Raw genomic sequence first — 22,528 nt, 5'->3', positions numbered from 1 at the left:
CAAAGCTATTCCCTGCTCTTCATAGGAATATAGCCAAAATGATTTAGTCACATCCGGAAGTCACAGAGCTGCAGTTCTCATTAGCTCTGTTTTAAAGCCCTCCTCTACAGAATCAGTCTATTCCAAAGAGAGAAGTTTCTTTTAACAGTTCATATAGTGGTCTTACCAGAACACCATAATCATGTATCCATGTCTGCATCATCCAGTCATTCCCAGGTACGTACTCCTTGATGGCTGATGGTCATGGTGTTTGATAAATGGCTTCTTTTCTAGCAGTTCCAACTTCTATGTTCTCCTGTTGTTTCATATCCTAGGTAGGAAACTCAGGTTTGAATTAGTTTGGCCTTTTGTCTGGATACCTGATAATCATTCAGTCCCAGAAAATTCAACAATCCCACCATTAACAAGACATATTCTTCCTTTGTTCCTGTAGCAATTAATAGGTACATATTGTAAGAGAGTCCCTCTGAGTGGTGGATTCCATGTTTCTAGTTCCAGTGTTAACTGATTTCAAAACTTGTCGGACTGGTTTTAAACCCTTCAGGTAATACTGTCCAAATTAGTTGAGTTTTCCTTACAGTGCCAGGATTTTCCTTATTCAAAAGCCAATAAATTCGGGTTTTCTTTGGCCAATATTAAGCAAAGAAAGAGTCCTTTAAATCCAAGACAGCAAACCATTTGATTATTATTCAATTTAGTAACAAATGCCTATACCCCCCTTCCTTGGCAGTTCTGTAAAGTCAATCTGCCATTGTTGGCCTGGTCCATTTGTTCCTTTTTAGATTTTTCCAGACTGCAGGGTCACTTATATTACTCTCCATTGCCTCCCAGGGCCATCTCTCTCCCCGGTTAGTTCCCCCAAAAACACAGCAGTTAGTTACATTCAATGCTTTAGCTATATTTTCAGCAAGATTTACAAAGAGATTTTTTTTTAGCAACTGTGGGAATTTCATATTGGACTCCAGTTTCCATTTCATGATAATACATGATGTTGTATTGACTCTTTATATTTTTCTTTGATCTTAATACTAATAATCACATTTGGGTCTTCTCCAGTTCCATATATTTTAAGTCCAATTTTAGTTACTTTTTTTTCTGTTTCCAATTTTTCAGTTAAATTTCAGTTAAATTTACTGGCTTGCAGGCACGGGTTGTACAGCTATTCCTGCTATTAAACCTCATAGAGTCTTACATTGATAGTCATATCTCCAGCCTGCAGTATTCCAGCATACACAAGACCATCCTTTTCTTCCACAGAGGTGTATCCACCTGGGCAAATATATTTTGGTTGGCTACTATAGTACCACCTCCACTCTAAACTTCCACAATTAGTATCTAAATTATCAAAAATTATTGACAGTGAGGTACTCGAATTGGTTATAACTTCATTGTAACTTACTCCAATTAATCTTCCTTCTGAATTTGTTCTCACTGAGTTTGATTATATATGCAACTGCCTTTCTTTGTTCCTTTGCATTCATAAACGGTGTGGTAGATCATTATTTGAGAGATTACTCTCCCTTGTCTAGTTGTGGTAATGCATTCACTACAGTTGTTGTGAATGATTTTCCTATCAGAACTGACACCAAAAGAGGTCCGGTCAGGATCATAGTGCTCAGCGGTCACAGCCCCAGGGGTTGCAGCCCTTGGCAGGCCTTTTCAGCTGCAGCACCGACTCCCTCCGGTCTTGCCCTCTCTGGTAGGTTAAAGGTATACCCCACAACAACTATTCCAACGAGGTGGTAATTTCACACCGAATGCAAAAAGAACTGTAATTGATTTCTCAAAAACTATTCGTGGTCTCCCCTACCAGTAATAATATACTTCAAACAACTGGGACACTTGGCTCTTAAAATAATTTCAACTATATCTGCATTTCCCATATCAAATTTACAGGAGTCAATATAAATTCCTTCAGTTACTTATCCGAGTCCTCTTGAGGGTCAGCTTGATGTCTCCGGGTTCAGTCACAACTTTCCATTCTTTCCTTTTATTCATGACGCATGTGTCCACCCTTTTTCAGCAGTTCTTATTGCCGTTTCTGTAGTTAAAAGAACAAGAAAAGGTCCCTCCCAACGAGGGGATAAACTCTCTTCTTTCCAGCTTTTATGTCATTCTTGTTCTAATTCATTCACTGCAGCCCCCCCATGGCACTCCCCTCCAGGGCAGTCTCACTTCCAGGGTCCAGACTCCCCATAGCACACACACCGATCTGGTTCCACAGAAGAGCCTACTCCCCCACGTCTACTCAACATTCCTTCTCCACCAGTTTCAAAGCAACCGCTTTTTTTTTATCCACTTTCCATGTTTCCTCCTTTACTCCCAGTCCGCATTTATCAACATGTCTGTTTCCACTTGTTTGTCTATCCCGGCACCCATCCCATGCTCAAACACAGGAGCTGCTCCAGCTCCCTCCTTAACTTTAAACATCTTTCCCCAGTATCACAATCTGAACAACATCTCTTTAGCTTTTAGTTTTTCCTGTCCTTTTCCAAAGCCAAAATTAAGGGATCAGGAAGAGGTATATTAATTTTGCACTGTCACATCTGCATACATTCCATTTTCCTTGTCACTTCAAAACAACATTAATTATAACAATGTACCATAATTCAAAGTTCCATTCTTGGGCCATTTTCCTTGATCTTCCAAAGTATATGAAGGTCAGCATTGGTTACAATATTTTACCAACGTTTTCTTGTTTACAGAGGCCCCAGAAGATCCTCTCAGTTCTTTCCAATGTGCCAAAATGTAACCCAATGGGCTTTTCTTCAGAATTTCCTTGTTTTGACCGGCTCCCATTTCAGCCAATCTTTTACAAATCTCTATAGCTTCTTTCTCAGTGCTCTGCAAATGCACTTATGAAAATGAGAGCACCTACACAAGTTTCAGTTACAGCAAAATTTCCTTTGCAATCATGCCTCTTATTTTTTTTTTTGACATTTTTACATTTTTTTTTCTTTTTTTTTTCTTTTCTTTTAATTTTATACACAGGACAGATACAGGACCACAAAACATAGACACTTCGTCCGTCTCCGGCCACTCTCCTCGCGGAGACACGGAACCGCGGATTGGGACTCCACACTCGCTTCGTAGCTATGCTACGTCTCAGTCACACAGAAACACAAAATTACACATGGGATCCCCCACTCACACTATGGTTCCGCTTACCCTCCTCACGGTTCTCAGAATTTGAGATACAGCAGAAACCTGGTGGGTTCGCTTACCCTTCACCTGCCCCCCTAGCAGGTCCGTCCTGGCTCCCAAAACTTGGGATACAGCGAAAACCCGGGCTCACCCGATCCGCTCCCAGGATCGCTAGCAGCCGCTCTATCGGTCGGCGAGCCCCCCGCTTGCAAGCCATACCAACCAAGGGGAACTTCGCTGTGCGCCAGACGTCTCTGCGCGCCTTACCAGCAGCCCCGGGCCACGCGTACGCCTTACAGGCCACCTAAATTACCAAAACCTAAATTACCAAAACCCAAATTACCAAAACCCCAAGCATACCGTTTCTCCGCAGCCGGCACAGGTTGTTGTCTGTCCCCGCAGTGAGCAGACGAGAAGTGGAGGTCCTCCAGGCAAACGGCCTGTGGCGCCGAGGATGTCCACCCCTTGGCCGATCCTGCAGCCGGACAGAGGTCTCCTGGCTGGCTCGCCAAATTGATGCGCGGATAGACTCCACAACTAGTTAAAGTTGTAAAGTAGGTATGCTTTTATTCAGCGCTGAGGTGCATGGGGATAGCTCCTCCAAAGCATGCACACCTCAGGGTGGTTGTCCCTTTACACTTATTCTCTTACGGTATACATAGACATGAGATTGCTCAATCCGCCTATACATATTTATTACCTATCCCCGCTTCGTATTATAATGAGCCGGAAGGTCCTTTGCACTTGCGCAGTGCCCCTTCTGATCATGGGCAGGGGTCTCAGGATGAAGTAAATGAGTCTTCCTCCTGTGGGCAGGGGTCTTCCAGATGAAGTAAATGAGTCTTCCTCTTCTTAACCTTTTCACCTTTTAATCTTCAGACATGGACTTAGGGTTAGTTGGCGCCCAGTCTGCTTCTCCTGCCACTTATCAGTAGGAACAAACATCTGTGTTTTTGTCATGGTCTTAAGGCTTGATCACCCAGTCTGCTTCTCCCCGGCTTATCAGCAGGACATTTCATCTGCTTTTGTCAGCAGAACTAGCATCTGCTTCTTCCCCTCCAGCAGTAATCAATGCCTTGGCAAGGTGGCAATGGCAGATATTTAGGACAGACAATACTTTTGTTTAAGCAAAGGAATTCCTTTAACTCCCTTGTACAATTTCTCTGTATTACCCCCCTGTACATTGGCTACCCGTGTATCAATACCAACTTCAAGTTCCACAGAACATATATGTTCCCTGTCAGAAGAGCAAATACAAGTAAATAAATTCCAGTCCATTTTTCTGAGTCTCTCCCAGTCATCAGAAGTCATTAAGTCACATATCAAGCAAATATTTGTCAGTCCATTTCCTAATCAGGCAACTTCTCACTGAACACAGGACTCTGTAACTCTAAAATACTGTTTGGATGAGCTTTTTAATCTAAAAATATAGTAAAGAATATAATTTGACCTTTCATTAAGAAAATGTCAGTCAGTAACTCAAATTTAACTCACTGAAATACTGCTCATGGGTATTACTGTTGCTTACTACTATCTAAAGTTTCCTTCACTAAGACTGGTTTACAATGGATAAAAAACAACTAAAGACTATTCAGTGGACCTGATTCTAATTAATTTTTCAGCTGGAGAAGCATATCAGGGCAAAGCATCTAAAGTAGAGGTATTTGGGGAAATTTTTGGTTTTTAACTTTCCATTTCATGGCAGATTTTGTATTGTCAACTGTTTACTGATTGATGAGGGGGAAGAATATCAGTCTCACGCAGTCTCAGACACTACTAAATATATCCCCAGCTTTTTAAAAGTCAATTAGACACAAGAACCTCCCTCAAGTTTTAAAAATACATTTCACCACTAAGTCAAGTTGGTGAGAGATGCCTCAGAGTTATGTTAGTAAGAAGGAATATTGATAACTATTTTACTTGACTTCAAATGATCCATAACTGCCAATAGGCTAAATACTGGGGACCCAAATTTACTCACAGTAGACACATTGGTGGTGCCTAAGCCACAGCCCATATAGATACATTGCAATGTTGTTCTCAGCATAACAAAATGCCATTGAGTTAATCAGCAACAGCTCAGGTCAAGTGTCAACAAGGTCACAACAATTGTGCTATAGACATGAATACTTAAGAGTTGATGATTAGAGCCTAAAAAAAATAATAAATCAGCAAGCTAAACTAAACCCCAGCAATTAGCACATAGTACATCAATTACACTGATGAGTAGTATACTTTCATAAGGGGAAAACACATCTCATGAATTCCCTTTATAGTCAACAAATTAGTAAGACATTCTGCAAGCAGTCTGAAATACCTAACTAGGTACTATACATATGCTCTGCAAAGATTTTGCTGAGCATATAAAGAACAAAAATTACAGTGTGGAAACTGTTTCCACTCCTCTTTCTCACTCAGTATACTTTGAGATAGAAAAATAGTGGTTATTGTTTATTAATATTGCAAACAGAAGAACATAAGTTCATAATGACTTTTAACAGCTAAATCCATAAATGTTTGCATATTTTATTTACATCTTCAGTTCAAAGGAAGCAAAAGTGACAGATAAAATGTTACAAGCTTCGTTGATTTTACTTACAACTTAAAAACCCATGCTACAATCTTTTGAAATATAATTATCTATTCAGGCTTAAGTTAGTTAGGGTCTTATCAAAAGCCAGTGAGTCTTAATATGATGAGTTAGGATGCTTTCAGGTACCTGTAGGAATTAAGCTAGGCAAAATAACATCAAGATGCACATGTTTTTAAAACAGTCTACATAGGTGCCAGTAAAATTCAAGAAGGGTACCATGCAGAAATCAAAAATGAAAATAACACAGGAGAAAAATTCTTCCCTTAGTTTTTTTTTCTTATTAGAAGAATAATAGCCATCTAAAAAAGTTAGAATTTATTAGTGACAAGGTACCTTGAAGAAATAAATACACAGTACAAAACCTACTAAGAAATCGAGACAAACCTGAACTGATGACAGGCTTTCCAAATGTCAGTCCAAAATAGGGCAACCATATGGGCTTAAGATCCCCAGAAGGGCTTTTAATTGTAGTCTTCCTCAGTCTTTGCTGTGGTGCTTATATAACGGTTAGTGTTGAAGATGTGGCCTGAGCCTGAAAACAGTCATCAGAAGTTCATAAACAGAATCCTCTTCTTGTGTCCTCTGGATATGAGTCTGTGCTATAAATAAACCCATGCAACACCATTCCTATCCTCCTTAACGACAGAAACATCTGCTGTTGACTCAGTATGCATCTGAGAATTGTTTCTGCTTTTACCCCAATAAAGATGATATAGGGAAATTCCCAGGACACCTTTCATTTACATTTAGTGCCAACAGAACACTTGGTCTGATACAAACTATTTTTTGTTATGTTATGAAGTTATTTGTCTGCAAGTGACATTAAAATCATTTGTCATTCTACTAACTCATTTACAGTAGAAGTTAAAGAACTCTATGTATATGACCATTTGTGACTTCACTGGAAGAATTCTAGTTTCCAGATACTTGAAAGATGTATATAGAAAAGAAAGATACACAGATGATCAGAACTGCAGGAGTACAAAGTATTCTTTCATCTGAAAAAAACTATTTGTATTAAAACAGTGCCTCCTACCATATATTCAACCCAGACACTCAAAAAATCATGCTAAACATGTTTGTTTGGTAGAAGTTTCACTAAGCTTCTGTATAACATAAGCGTTTGGCATAGAGCACACAAATTCAGTCAACTGAACCAGTTAATACTTAATCCTATGCCATTAAAGTATAATATTGTCCTGGGTTTAGCAGTAGCAGTCATTTTTTCTCCTTTGAAGCTGGTGCAGCTCTGTATTTTTGACTTTCGGCCTGAGAGCAGCGCTAACACTGTTTTTAGTAACTGCTCAAATATTTAGACTGACCAAGGACTTTGTGAGTCTCATGCTCTGCCAGGGAGGAGGGGAAGCTGGGAGGAAGCAGACAGGACACCTGACCCAAACTAGCCAAAGAAGTATTCCATACCACAGCACATCATTCCCAGGATGTAACTGAGAGTTCCCCAGAAAGGCTGGTTCACTGCTGGGTGGGGGCGAGGTATTAGTCAGTGGGTTGTGAGGCGTTATATGCTCTTCCCTTGTTATTTCCTTTATCATTATTATTATTGGTGGTACCAGTAGTGATTTGTGTTATACTTTAGTTACTAAGCTGTTCTTATCTCAACCTGTGGGAGTTACATTCTTTTGATTCTCCTCCCCATCCCTCTGGGAGTGGGGGGAGGAAGGGGAGGAGTGAATGAATGAGCTGCCTGGCTGGGTTTAAACCACGACAAACATCATGCCACACATCACTACTAGGAGTAATTAATGTTTATTCTGCCTCTGCTTGTCTAGCATCTACTCAGTCATTTCCTAAAAATAAAAAATTAGAAAATAAAAAAGTCCTAAACCACTCCCCACAAAAAACTCTACCAGTCTGCAACTGCCATCACAATTATACAAGGTAAGAAAACAAAAGCTTTGAAACTTCCAAAGAGAATCAAGACAGCATGCTTAGATATAGCCTTCTCCTTAGCCACAGAAAGTCAGCACCTTCAAATAAGGGCGTCAGCTCCCCTGTGCTGCTTAAATCACCTGTCCTTTTTCCTACTTCACCACTTAATGGATTGGCATTTTTAATCATTAGTTACCTCCTCCACAAGTAGCCAATTGTGGTTTAAAAGAATTACCAAAAGGTTTCATTATTAATGCCCTTTTTTTGTCTTCTGTATAATAGGAAGTACAGGTGATTATTCTACAGGACAGTAAGAGTTAAAACAGGGGAAGATGTTGAGACACCTATGCACTACCCAAAGCATTCTGCATTTAGATATCCCTTGGGAAGCAAGACTGTCAGTTTCCATAAACACAATCTTTTAAAAATATCCAAGCAAAAACTGTGCTGTAGCAAGAACTTTTCAAGAGTATGTAAGAGGTAACCATCCTTCATAAAGCCTTTAAGGCTTTCTACAGAAACATGGTGAGCAACACTTCACAAAATTAAGACCATTACAAGGACAATTTACAAATTAATATCTTTTTGGCAACTACCTTGTTCTGTCAGTAATAACAAAGGTTGGGAGAAAACCCACACAGCAGTTCAGAAATCAATATGAAAGGGTGTTGCATCTTATGGATCAAAGAACAGGATTTTCTCTAAGTAAAGCTAATGGCTGAATTTGAGTTCAAGAGAAAACAGGCAAGTAGTTCCTCAGGCAAAAAACGCAATTTGAAAAACACAAAAAAATACTTCAAGAACCCAGTGAAGTTTTGAGACAGTCATTCACAGAAACATAAAAGCATTACGCTCACAAGTTCCCTTTTTTGTGGACAGGTAAAGGCCTTCAGGAGGAACATGGAAAGCTGACAGTGTTAGAAATGGGGTGTGTTTTTTAGGTTTCAAGATACCAAGCCTGGAGTGCAGTATTTGACTTCTGAAATGAAAGGCAGTCCTGCATAGGTATTTATCTTGCATGATGACTCTTGTGAGTCTTGCTTTCTTTCTCTAGGCTGTGCACAGCATATTGCTTTTGCACATGCTTTAAGATTTCTTCCCTATGCAGATTTCAGAGTAAAGAATTTTTTTAATTTTCTCCCATCCCATAAAAGCCTCTCTTTCGCCGAAATAGGAAACTCTCATATTTTACCCCTAAGCAAAACTAGAACAAACAAAACCAAAGATTTTCCTATATATAATCATGGTTTCTATATCAAAACATGGTATTTCCTTCTGATTATTGTATAATACCACCTTGTTTTGCCATGTAAAAATACTTTTTCTTACTGCCAGTGCCACTAAGTTAGTTACCCATGGCATCCACGTAATCCAGTGTCTGTTTTCTAAATATGGATCTCTTTCCTTTGACTCCACCTCTTTTTGGAAGCAGTAGCAAAGATTTTTAAGTAAAGTCTTAACCTTTGAATACTTGTAGATTTTTTTTACCATCCCCTGTAGCTGAAGAAACAGAAAGCAAAACTGTAGTTGTCCTTATGCATGATGCAGGCAAGGTCTTGAGAGGTCATCTAATCCATCCGGCTAGAGCAAGCCAAGAGCAAAGGACCCTCAGCTTTCCTAACACATTCTTAAAACTCCACCTAAGGTAGCTCCAGCTTATCAGCATAAATTAAATATGCCTTTTCTCAGGGTAGAAAGAAAGTAATTGAACAAAGCAGCAAAACAGTCAGAAATTAAAAGAAAAATGAAGAGAATGAAGGGCTTTTAGCATTATTATTATTATTATATATACAATATTGCTTCATGCTCTTGGGCACAGAAATCACTGTTACATATACCACAAATTTCTTTAATGAGAGGTCTTCAGGTCTCTAACAAGGAAGAATCAATTAAGGTAAATAAAACAACCTGCCAGCAAAACTCAGATGAAAACACTTGTTTTCAGGAAGAACACAAAGGCCTTATCTGCAGATGCTTACAGAATGATTCTTGCTCAAAGCTTTGTGCACAGAGCTAGCAGTGTCTGCAGGCTTCCACAGCCACAAATAGGAGTATCTTACTCCTGAATCCATAATTTGACCTTTTTAAAGAGGAACTTCACCCGTTTCAGGATAATATGCAGTTTTCTGTCCCACAGCAAAGTCTCAATGAAAGAGTACCACACAAGCCAAAAGCTACAAAAAGCTTCTCATCAATCCAAGCAATAAGATGAAAGTCTTCTCACAGTTGGCAAGCCCAACAGCTACTGGCAGTTTTAGGCTTAGGTGACAAGACTGGGCTGAAGACCAAAACTCATCCTCATCATGTCTATTACCCAGGAAATAACTGCTCTTTGCAGGTAGTCCACCTTCGCTTAAGACTTTTCACCATTAAAATCAGAAAACTTTACTACGCCTAAGAAAGGAAAATGCTTTCTTTGGTAACACACTATTCTCCTAACATCCTACTTAATATTATGACTGACTGTGTAAATTCAAAAGCTAGCTGTCTTTTCAGGCATTAGCTGGACTTCGTTTCACTTATTTAAAAACAGACAAAACCCCAAACAAAAAAAAACCCCAAACCAAAACCTATATGACACTGCTTTTGCCTCTAAGTCCTGTTGCATGAATTCAGGGGAATAAAAATCTTACCCAAAATAAAAAAACAACTGTAAATTACCATACATTTTATATGGACAATTTCTTCAACCAAGGAAGTTATGGAACACTAATCAGTGGAAACATATTAACACCACATAGTGGTTTCACATGTGACCAGGTCAACTGAAGATCAATGTATTTTTTTCCCTTTCATCCCAGGTAGAGATATCATTCCCATTAAAAAAAAATAAAAAGAAAAAAAAAAAAACAAGACAGCCTTTAACAAGCACAGCAGTCGATAAAACCGTAAATGCTACGACAACATTTTCTTCCAGCAAAGATAACTTGGTTATGCCTTCATTTGCCACTACATTCTGAGGAAACTCATTTATTCAGTAAGAGATGTACACTTTCAAGAAGAGGTGTAAGGCAAGATGAATCCTGCAGGAAAGCTGCTATAGACTGAAGAGATTTACCTGTGCGGGTTCAATCATTAGCACTACTGGTACAACAGCAAGACTACCATATTCACCTAGTACAAAAACGAACTTTCCTCATAATCATGACAAACAGCCTAGAAAGTATCTTCCCCCCCCCCCCCCTTCAGAGTTTAGAATCACTTCCAAACACTTTTCAGGAACCAGCCTTCTTCTCACTTCTGAGACAGAAAAAGGTAAGCACATTTAAAGGCCTTTATTTTCAACAATGTTTGGCAGCTAACACAAATAAAGCAGCATAAGCCCCACGATAATTTGCGTGAGGTCACACAATGTGCCTAAAACAAAACCACACACCTTAAACAAGGGCTGTCCCCCACCTCCTCATACTACGCTTTTAGTGTCAAGTACTCGTAATTTTCTCACCAACTCCTAGTAAATGAGTATTTTTACAATGACCCTGAAACATGGTATATTTTTTACAGACACAAAGCAGTCTGACTTAATGTCGGCCCCATTCTCGAATCAATAGCTAAGTACAACCCCTCAGTTATCAACTACAGCACACCAGCCAGCAGCTGCTGGTGGCCTCCACTGGCAGATTCCCAAGAGATTCTTAAAGAGCTTCACGACCAAACGCGAGGATCCTTAAAGAGAACAACCCAAACCATCCACAGCACAGCTGCGCATAACTAGTAAAAGTGCAGCGGCGACAGCACCTGAGGGCCTCCAGCCCCGGAAAAACTGCCAGTCCCTTCTCTGATGGGACACCGCTCCAGATCGGGGGACACGCCTCCCCAGCCGCTGCAGAGACAGATAATCTCCTCCTCCTCCAACTCCTGCTTTTCCCTCAGCCCGCCCAGTGATGTGCCCTGCCGTTCCCTCACCAGACGGCACCAGGCGAGCGCTCCGCATCTTCAGCCGTCCCTCCCTCTCCTCTTTCAACCCCAGCGCTCTCCTCTGCCCCACCCCTCAACCAGCCCTCGCACTGACAGGATGCGCAATTACCCTCCCCGGCCACCCCTCGCGCCTTTAAATGCCACGCGGGCGCGCGCACGATGGCTGCTGCTCGCGCGGGGGCGGTGACTGTGCGCGCGCCTCACCTGACTCACTCTCAGCCCGGCGCGTGCGCCGCCTCCTCGGCGCGCTCCCGCCCGCCAGAGGCGGCAGTAGGCAGGGCCTCTGCTCCGCGCGGAGCCATCCGGGTCTCGTCCGCTCGCCGCCGGTGGCGCCACCGCGATGCATCTGCACCAGGTGCTCACCGGCGCTGTCAACCCCGGGGACAACTGCTACTCAGTGGGCAGCGTGGAGGACATCCCCTTCACGGTAATAGTGGCGGTGCGAGAGGAGAGCCGGGCGGGAGCAGGGAATGGGGGGTGTCATGTAGGCCCGAGGAGAGCGGTGGGAGGGGCTGGAGAGGATCAACCTGCGGGGCGGGGGAAAGCAGGACCTCTGCGGTCCTCTTACTGGGGTTGGGAATACCGAGGTGGGGAATACCGGTGTGGCTAAAGCGGGGATTATGAGCGGCGGCGCGGGGCTGTGACAGCCGGCATGTTTATGGGTGGGGTGCAGGCCGTGACTCCGCCGCCTGTGGAGAGCCGCGCTGCTCGTCCCGCGGATTGCCGCCTCTGGGCGGGTCGGGGTCCGCGGGTGCACCTGTCACCACTGGCGAGGGTTCTGGGGGTGCTCCGGAATCAAGGAGGGACCTGGGAAACACCGAGTCGGGCGTCCCCAGATCTTGATGTGTGCTTGGGGTTTTGTGTGCGTGCGTGTACCATCCTCCTGCGAAGAGAAGATACTAGGCTTTTTAAGAAGCCTGTCCACTACTGATGTGCATCTGGCTTCAATTACTGTGGTTAATAAAACACAAATTTGTCAAATGGTCCTTTTAAACTGGAAGTGGAAAGAAACTGAAGGAAATACACTAAGTAAATTTCAGGATTCCGGTAGTTTACATAATAAAATCTGTTTACCATCCACTGGCTATTTTTGTCTATTTCAGTGTTAATTTCCACTTTCTCAGTTTATAATATGCTTCTCTGACTCTCGGAAGTGATGAGCCCCTGCAGTGTTTTGCATACTGTGGTCTAATCAGTACGTTATTATTTGGGAATAAACTGTCTCATTAGGTTTTTTTTATTAACTTTTACAAGACTATATCCCAAGCACAAACCAATTCCAAGCTAAATGATACAGAGTGTCATTTTTAGTCTAAGATAACTGTTAGCAGTCTTGTCAAACATTTAAAGCTTACTTTAGATCAGCACAGATGTCTAATTTCAGTATTGAATGCTTCAAAGTCTTGGAAAAAAATAGGTGCCATGTCTGTCTTTATTTTCCTTGTTCTGGTGCTATGCAGCCATACTGCTATTAAAGGGACCTCTGTTACTTTTTATGTTTATATAAGAAATAATTTACTTATATTCATATCCTAATGTGTTTCTTTTTACTGTGACAATTTGAAATGTCAGTCAATTTGTATTACAAAAGATAAGCTTATGCTTATTCTCATAATATTGTATATATTTTATAACATCTATAATGAATAATATATATATTGTTATTTACACAAGAATTACCCAAGAACAAAAGTCACATTTTACAAAAAAAAATGCAGAATCATTTGGTAGCATGTTAATTATGGAACTGTATATAGTAAGAGACCTCACTGTCTTCTCTGGATGGTACATCCAATTTTTTATTATACAGTAACTAAGGAGCTAAAATGATATCTTAATAAATGTATATTCTGGATTTCCACAGTTGTAATGTTCTTCTTCCCTTTTCTTCAGTATTATTTACTGCTGAGCTAGACCTTGATCCTATAGTAAACAGTATGGCTAAAAACATCTAGTTGCAAACAGCTGGGGGTCTTATATCCAAATTCTTGGGAAATTGGTCACCTACATGACTTTCAGTAGTTTCAGTCTACCCTCAGCTGCAGGTGTCACCTTTGTTAGTGCCTAACCTTAAATTCTGTTGGTCAACATAAGTAATGCTATATTGACATAGCTTTGCCACCCCGCTCCCTCCCCCCCCCAACCATTAAGCTGTTTGGAGTCATAACTTCAGGTCAGGAAGCAGGATTTGCAATTTAGAGATCATCTGTATTCGTGACAGGGTCTGACTGTCTAAATGTGCTCTTAAGACCCATGTCAGCCTCTAAGAGCAGAAGCAGAGCAGTGAAAGGGCAAGTGGTGAAGGGAGATCTACACAGTATGCACTGTACTCTGAATCCATGTGAAGTTAGGCTGTGGCAGAGGAGCCTTTGCGTGCATGTATGCTTGCTTGTGTTTTGGTTGATGTTAGGGCATTCATTTAAAATGTGTAAGAAATAGTTCAGAATTGCTGCAACTGATTCATCATAGGGACTAGAAGATACAGCTTTTTGTATGCAGAAGTGAATCCTTCATGTTGAAGTTACTCCACTTAACAGAATAAAGGCTTGGGTACACATAAATACGCATTTGCTATTTGATAGTTGGGGGTGTAGTTCCTTCCCCCTCCCCCCCCCCCCCCCCGCTTTTTTTTTTTTTTGAGGAAGAGGAGAAAAGCGTTAAAATGAACTTGCTTTATTGCTTTGGGTGCAAGCAATCTCCAGCATTCTTAGGATTCTGAGAGAAGGAACTTTTTTTTTTTTGTCCTAATTAGGGACCCTGCAATTCTGAAGGTTCTTCATCCTTTCTTTTTTCTATGGTAAGCTTTGCATTTCCAAGTCAGTGTAGCTGGAGCTAAGATGAGGACATGTTCTGCCTCAACTTTTTTAAAGCTTTGATGAAAGTCATCTAGTTATTCTGAGAATAAGAAAAAGAAAGAAATAATTTTGCCATTATTTTTTCTTTACTTGGTAAACCCCAAGTAGTGGGGTGACTTTGGAAGGAAAACAAATTCAGAGAAGCAGAGACAATTGCTTAAATTGTCGAAAAAGTTTTTGTCAGTCCTTCGTCTGAAATGCGCATAGTGTTCTTTCCTCCCTGTGCTCCCATGTCTGCCTGCAGCAATCCTGACATGTATCTAGCATTTCCCAAATAAGGGGTGAAGCACAGAAATGTTTGGTTAATAAAGTGGCTTCTGGATGTTACAGCTGTATTGTGGCCAGTCTAGTAGGGTAGGTAGTACACAGGAAAAAAGGTTTGAAGGTCAATTAGAAGAAAAATAGCTTCACAATGCTATGCTCTACCAAGCAGTCTCTTCAACCTCCCTTCATTTGAGCTCCAAAAAGGACACTGCATAATAAAGGGTTTAAGTACTAAATGAAAGAAGTTCTGGTAATAATCCTTTGCACTATTCACCTTGCTGTTGCTTCATGTACTCTTTTCAGCAAATATTGTTAACTGTGTTTCACAAGTGAGTTTACAAAAGGTCAGAGTTGAACTTTATACAGAAGGAGCTTACAGCAGACCCTGCCTAGACAGAAGGATATGTTGTTTGAACCTCATAATCTAACTGGCAGCTAACAACTTTTTAAAGGTAGTAAACTGCTTTTCTCAAATCACAGTCGATATTGCTTAGCTCTTGTTGTTAAGCAGCTGTTCTATGTTGAGCTGCTTTCAGTCACTGACCTTAACTCCAAATGGGATGTATGTTACCAGCCTGACTTTCTGTGATGTGGAGTGAGGTGTTTTCAGATAAAGATAATGAGCTGTTCTGATTTTGTTTCAACAACTTCTGCCCTTTGTCCAAGCTCAGGGTTGTTTTTTCCTCCCCCTGGAACCCTGAACAGAATATGTAGCTGTTTCTAAGATCAGTCTAGGTTTAAAAGTAGTAAAAAAATTCCATAAGTATGGCAGTTACCTGCAGGCTAGATCCTATAAATATAAAAATTCCAAGCTCCCACAAACAGAAGATTAATGAGTACTTACCTCTTGTAGAAGGTAAATATGGAACGCTAAATGTTGATGAAAAATCAGAATGTTGAATTTCAGACTTAACATTACAGAAGAACTTTGCTGACAGAAGGGATTTTTTTTTTTCAGTTTTGCCATGCCACTACTAGCACTTGGCCTGGACCTGCATGTAATGCATTTCAGAAGCTGTTATTGTAATTGAAAACAGCATATTTTTCATCCAAAGTATTATGTCCACAAAATACTGTGAGTGAGAATAGATTTCCTCTGTTGTGTAGGTTTCTCCTCTACTTCATCCTTCTTGATACTTATTAAAACCCTTATTTGTAAATCCTTGTCATTTATTTATTATAGTTACATATATACACCTGTACATAGAATCCTAGAATGGTTGCAGTTGGAAAGGACTTTAAGATCACCTAGGTCCAAACTCCCTGCCATGGGCAGGGGGTTGCCTCACACTAGACATGTCACCTAAGGCTTTGTCCAGCCTGGCCTTGGATACTGCCTGGGATGGAGCATTCACCACTTCTTTGGGCAACCTGTTCCAGTGCCTCACCACCCTCACAGTAAAGAGCTTCTTCCATATGTCTAACCTGAACTTCCTCCATTTAAGTTGAAACCATTACCTCTTGTTCTATCGCTACAGTCCCTGATGAAGAGTCCCTCTGAAGCATCCTTGTAGGCCCCCTTCAGATACTAGAAGGCTGCTGTGAGTTGACCACGCAGCCTCTCTTCTCCAGGCTGAAGAGCCCCAGCTTTCTCAGTCTGTCTTCCTACAGGAAGTGCTCCAGCCCCTTATCATCTCTGTGGCCTCTGAACTTGCTCCAACAGCTCCACATCCTTCTTATGCTGAGAACACCAAAACTGCACACAGTGCTCTCAGTGGGGTCTCACAAGAGCAGAATGATGGAGGGGCAGAATCACCTCTATCTGTATGTTCTCCACTGTGTCAGGTTTATGTGAACTGGATTACAGACACTTAACATCTGAATCCATACTATGTTCCCTTTTCTCTGTAGTCTGTGTGTAAGCCTATTGTAAAGTGTTTCATCATGAATTTGTCTCAAATGTCAATTTAGGGAAGTGTTCTACAGGCCACAAGCTAGCAGTGGGTTGGATTGGTTTTGTTGGTTGGTTGGGGTTTTTTTTGCCAGTTTGCATTAATGTGTGTAATTGTAGTAATACATAGCCATGTGAGAGGGCAAGTGTAAATGTTGTATCCGTTATGAGAGTATGGAAATATTTCAGAATTCAGTTGCCTTCATCACAGGTAGGAAAGTGAAGGAATTTCTGCATACTACATTTACTATCCATAGTCAGAAACTTAAAGACAAGTGTTGTTATACTGGAGGAGTACTATAAGGACAACACATGCTTTAATAAAGGTTTTAATATGTATTTTAATTAATTTATGTAATTTTAGATGTTTATGTAATTTCTGAGGTTTTTTTAAATACCACTGTGGGCCAGTTTTGTTCCCTCCACATCGTTTACCTTCTTGAAGTGCCTCGGTGCCCCAGATAGCACACATTGAAGCTTGAAGACATCTGGTCTATTTCAGTTACACCGAATTTGTAAAGAATTGCAGGTTATAGAAAGAGAAGAATCTTTCTGTAAGTGTGTGTGTATGTATGTGTGTGTGTGTGTATACACAGTGAAAAATATATAAAAATAAGATGAGAATGTGAAGGAATAATCGTTGCCCTGTCTGTTAGTTCCCGTGTTCAACAACCAAATCAGACAACCAAACCAGAAAATATGGGCAGCTGAAAAAGAGAGATGCAGATGCTGCCTCTGTATTATTTGAAAATTGAGGATATAGCATAAACTCTTAGGACACAATGTCCTACTTCCATCTGGTGCTCCTGTATTCAATTAAGCTTTGTTGTTCATTTCAGTGGTCCCAGATTTTGAGTTAGAGCAGACATTGGCACATTACAGCTTATTAGTTGCTTATGGATCCTGCAAGTCATCCTTGCATTCTGGCTGTTTTGCAACTCCATTTAATTTTCTCTTAGAAGTCATCAGTGACGTTAGAAATGGAATTTGGCAGATACTCCATGTGGATGGTTTTTACTGCAATTGTTTAATTCAGTGACTGCATATAATTCTGTTTATTTAAGAACTCTATGCTGCTCTCATCCACAACAGTATCTCAGCATCTTATTTGCAATCTTCCCTTTTTGTATAGCTTACTGATTTTCCATTCCTTTTATCAGGCTATGCAGATTGCTGCCACAAGTACTGTGGCCACTGTTATTTGTGGCAGGAGATGTCTGTAGTGGCATAAATGATCTTCCGGAAAATGTTGTCAGCTGAATCCTTAAAAGGAAGTAATGATGTTAAATATTACGACACCTCCCTGTTCTTTGCCACTGTAGGGTGCTTTTGCCGCATTACCAGCTTAAGGAGTGAAAGGACAAAGCAAAAAGAGGATTTAATAGAAATGTGTTCTGTTCAAGTATAAATATGTTCAATATATTGAGTATATAAGAAAAGCCTTGTAAAAGTAATCAAATGGAAAACTTGGTTTTAAGTATATAAAATACAGAAATATCTTCCAGTACATGAAAGTATATTAATATTTTTTGTTTTGAGAAATTTGGAGACTATAAATACGAAAAAGTGGGCACATTAAAATGAGGGGGCACCTTTTCTCAAAAGTTATAATAAATGTACTTCTTAAAGTAAATTTAAGGTTTAAGGTAAATATACTTTAAAATGCTGTCAAGAAATGAGACACATTCTCAGAATAAATATCTACACTGAGAAAATTACCTCAGAACCAAGAGACAGCACTTGCTGAAGGCTGATACCCTGCTGTTGGAAATGTGTTCTGACTAAGCTTCCTAACAGACTGGATCCTCTCTGCTGGCATGACACTTACGTGTGCTGAGTCACTTGTTGGTGCAGTGCCAAACACAGGCAAAGAGTAGGAGGGATGTGGATGGCAGTAATAAAAGTACCCACAGGAAAGAGATCTCTGCATCTTGATTATTCTTTAAGAGGAAGAAAAAAACGAACTACTGTAAACCACATTTTTACTTCACAACCATGTTTTTTACTTAACTTTGTAAAAACGTGCTAAGTAGTATAATTAGCCAGAAAAAAATATGTTGCTTTGTCACTGTAATACAAAGTGCATATAAGGGACAGGAGAGAAACTAAAATGTTTTAAAAGGAAGACATTAAATTGTTTTGCCTCAGAGTCAACAGACATAATTGGGTATTTTCTGTTTCATGTGTTATTAACTATGCACACACATAAAAGCATGCATGTTTGAGAATAGTAAGCATAAGACAATTAAAGTTGAGAAGTCTTTTCCTTTGCCTATGTCATTTCTGAGACACACATCCCTATCTCCTGCTAACAGGATTGAAACTAGAGGTAAATTATGGTTGGTTTAGTTTGAAATTTGCCAGTCCAGTTATCAAAACTGACAGTGAAAACATGGGGTATCAGAAAAGTTTAAGACCTTGCTTGAAGTGGATATGTACCTTTTTTTACAGTATTAGGTAACAATTTAAATAATGTCTTTTAGTAGATTTGTATTAGTAGCTATGAGACAAACTGTTGAAAAAAAAGGTCTTTCAATCCTTTGCTGTTTTAATTGTTCACCCTTTGAATAAATGGGAGAATCAATTGCTTTTGAACATTAAAATTCTGAATAAGTTATTGGAACAAGAAGACCTTTTGTTTTTCTGTCTGCTTGTGAACATTCAGATCCTGGTCTCCATCATTTTCCCCTGTACTTGTGTACATTGCTGGCCTGTCCAGCACTCCATGCTACTGATGGAGTTTTGTTTTGCAACAAATTCCAATATTAAAAAGTTAGGAAAACAAGAAAATGAAGAGACTTCCTTTTCAATGCCGCAATCCCATTTTTCTTTTTCTTACTTTCTGGAAATAATCCTATTCCATTTTAATAACAACTGATTCCCTTCCAATTGGATCTAAGAATTGCATAGCCCGATCTTCAGAGAGCTAGGATATTCTGTTACATAGATAATCTCCCTCTAACAGCAGTTGGGTTTTTTTTCCCTTCTTCTGCTTACAGTGTGAGTAACTCTAGTATCAGTTCCTCAGACCTTCCCAGAACAAGGCCTGTGAGCTTGAGGATTCAGACAACAGTGTTTCACTTTGTTTTTATGAGATGACCTTGGAAATCTTTTAGACAATCTATGTTTTGAACAGTTTTCATTTTTTTTTGTGCAATTGTATGGTGTGTTAATTTCTGAGGCCTCAGTTTCTGCTTCATTGCTTTTATTGCTGTTCCTTTCTTGGTTTTAGAAGTGACTCTACTTTCACTAAGTTAAACCTTTTTCTTCAGACTTTCTCACTTGTTACTCCTTCCCAGGAGGATTAGAAGTAGATGTAGAAGGTCATGAGACCTAAATTGTGCATTCTAGTTCCATCTTGCACTATCCTCTTCATGTACACATCAATGGGCATTGATCCTGTAAACCTACAGAAATGCAACTTCTCATACACTTCTTAAAAATAATACAGGTAGCCTTTAAGCTGCTTCTGAAGTTTAAAGGAGAAGGCTAGGACTCAGGAATTTGGAAATTCCCCTGTGAAAGAAGCAGGGGACAAGTTAAAATGCCAAAGTAATTTTGTACCATCTGAAATTGACTGTCAAGGATTTGCACCCTCTGCTTAATTCATCTCTTGTAAAATTTCTGCCTACTGTATTGAAATCAGTGGAAAACTTACTTTAAGGAAAGAGAATTATAGCTATAAATATTTACTTTAGAAAGGCTTATTGGTAGACAGATGCTAGAGAGGATTTCTTTGCCTGAATGTGGGAGTCAGTGGAACAGATCATCTGGAGTGATTGACTTTTTAGAATACTCTGACACACTAGGACAGGTGAAGGTTGGCAGGCAGATATATGTGATTTATTCTCCCAGTAGCTGCAAGCTTTCATTGTTCTATAGCTTAAAAAAATAAATAAAGTGGGACACACACATATTTAAGAAATGTATATGCCAATTCAGTTAGTCCACCTGAACAGCGGACTTTGGCTGCCTCCCTCTAAGAGGCATCAAGAATTGGAGGGGATTAAAAAACCCAAACAACTAAAATCTGGGGAAAATAAAGCCCACAAAACAAATTAATGTATGAAAGTACAAACAGAGCTTGAGTTCTAGACTAAATTTGAAGCTTTGTTTGTTTGGGTTTTGTACTGGTTTGTTTGCTGTGATTTAAGCCCTGGGAGATTTAAGTCCTCCTTTGCTACTTGTTGCTTATTCTCCCAGTAATACTGAATTGGTTAGGATAAACCTGCTACATAATAACATTTTGTTTCAATTGAGATTTTCACAGAGCTCTCAAACTTGTCTAATACTCATTCAGGTTTTTTTTATATTTTTAATTGCTTTTTTTTTCTTTTTTTTTTTAATATTCCAGGCATATGGCTCTGGTTGTGATATTGTTATTTTGGCAGATGACTTTGAATGTGTGCAAATTATTCCTGGTGCTAAACATGGAAATATCCAGGTCAGTTGTGTGGAGTGCTCCCAGCAGCAAGGCAGGGTAAGGATTTTAATAAATTTCTATAGTTTTGGTTTTTTTTAATGGAATACTCTAAATGAAATAAACAGCAATATAATACATAAATGTTGTTAATGAGTTAATTTCATGGCAAAGATTTTACTGATCTGCAACTTTAAGTAACACTTCGAGGTTTGTGTTACTCAGAGAATTGTTTCAATTTAATAGTTGGTTTTTTGGGGGGACAGGGAGGGAGAGGGCAGACATTTTGTAACAATGGGTTTTATTCCTTTCCAGGACCTGCAATAAGAGGTCTAACAAAATGTGGAAATATGTATTAGTTATAGTATAGTATCAGAACTGGAACGGTACTGAAATGGTTGTTATTGTTTCCACTATTGTATGCTTTCATCTAGCTAGAGAATCTACATTTAAATATTCATGTATACATATATATAAACACATGTGTGAGTGGATGTTTGTGTCCTGCAAAGTAATGAATTAAAAATATTTTTCAGAAAAGCTTAGGCACATTTAAGGTGTTTAGAAGTGCTACAGTATGAGCAGTCACAATTGTGAGGGTCCTTGCCTGGCTACGTGGTTTTATTTTTAATTCCTAAACAATGCTAAAGAGACAGTTCATGTTACTGGGAAAAACTTACAAGTTATGGTAATGTACTGAGCACATTTTGTTTGTCAGTTGTCACTGCCTACTAATATTAACTAGTTAAAAGTTAGTTGCAGTACTGAGAAAGCCCTCGTTAGGGTTTGGGTAGGTTTAGCTGGCAAGGTGCCTGCACAGCAGCAGGCAATTCCAGTAGAACTGGAAGATATTCCAGCTGCACAGGTGGCCCCTACAAGATCATCATGACCCCCTGGGTGGTTCTGCATTCAGGACTCTGTATTCAAGAATGTTGTTTTTTGTAGGAGTGTGTTGTTGCAGCCTCCTTCCCCTGCCCTGAAGTGGCAATAAGATTTCATAATCAATATTTTGAAACTTTTACATCATTTCTATATTGAGGAAACCAGATCCTGAGTGGGAAGAACTGAGACAGTCTTTTAAGAATCTTTTAAGGAAGAAAAAGGATTTTTAAAGATAGTCAAAAGTACTCATAAGCACATGAGCATTAGCAACCCAAACAGATAGATTCCTAATAAAGACCATTTTGTGTAGGGAGGTTTCTGTGAAATAAGTGGGTAAAAGAAATTGAGGGATTCAGTGGTGCAAGTACCTCAGTTTTTCCATTTACCATTTGTCTCCCTAAAAACATACAAAACATTCAAAATAGAATTACATTTCTTTCCAGTTCTCATAATTATTGTTCAGTGGTACAGAATGGAATCTGGGAACACAGAGACCCAGTCACTAATAATTCATTTGTTAGTTAGCTGTGAAGTAGACAGAACATGAGCAGAAGTAGTGAAGGCATCAGCTTTCCCTTATGCATTAACAGTAGTTACCCTAGAAGAATGTATTAGATCTGACAGCGGTTATCCCACTGAACAAAGTGTCTTCCCTACTCAGAGTTAAAGAT

The 22,528-nt window shown here is 39.8% G+C and overlaps 1 protein-coding gene across 5 annotated transcripts in view; it reads left to right on the top strand.

Moving 5' to 3' along the window:
- The first annotated feature begins 11,885 nt into the window (after window positions 1-11,885).
- Window positions 11,886-22,528, top strand: part of DMXL2 (Dmx like 2) — a 54,138-nt gene continuing 43,495 nt past the window's right edge. For all 5 annotated transcript variants that reach the window (XM_034066003.1, XM_005145886.4, XM_034066002.1 and 2 more), the window contains exons 1-2: window positions 11,886-11,972; window positions 20,910-21,035. In XM_034066003.1, coding sequence (XP_033921894.1) covers window positions 11,886-11,972; window positions 20,910-21,035 — 213 coding nt within the window. The remainder of the gene's footprint in view (window positions 11,973-20,909; window positions 21,036-22,528) is intronic.

Source organism: Melopsittacus undulatus, chromosome 9, assembly GCF_012275295.1.
Source record: "Melopsittacus undulatus isolate bMelUnd1 chromosome 9, bMelUnd1.mat.Z, whole genome shotgun sequence".
NCBI classification, from domain to species: domain Eukaryota; kingdom Metazoa; phylum Chordata; class Aves; order Psittaciformes; family Psittaculidae; genus Melopsittacus; species Melopsittacus undulatus.
This window is presented reverse-complemented; position numbering and strand designations above follow the sequence as displayed.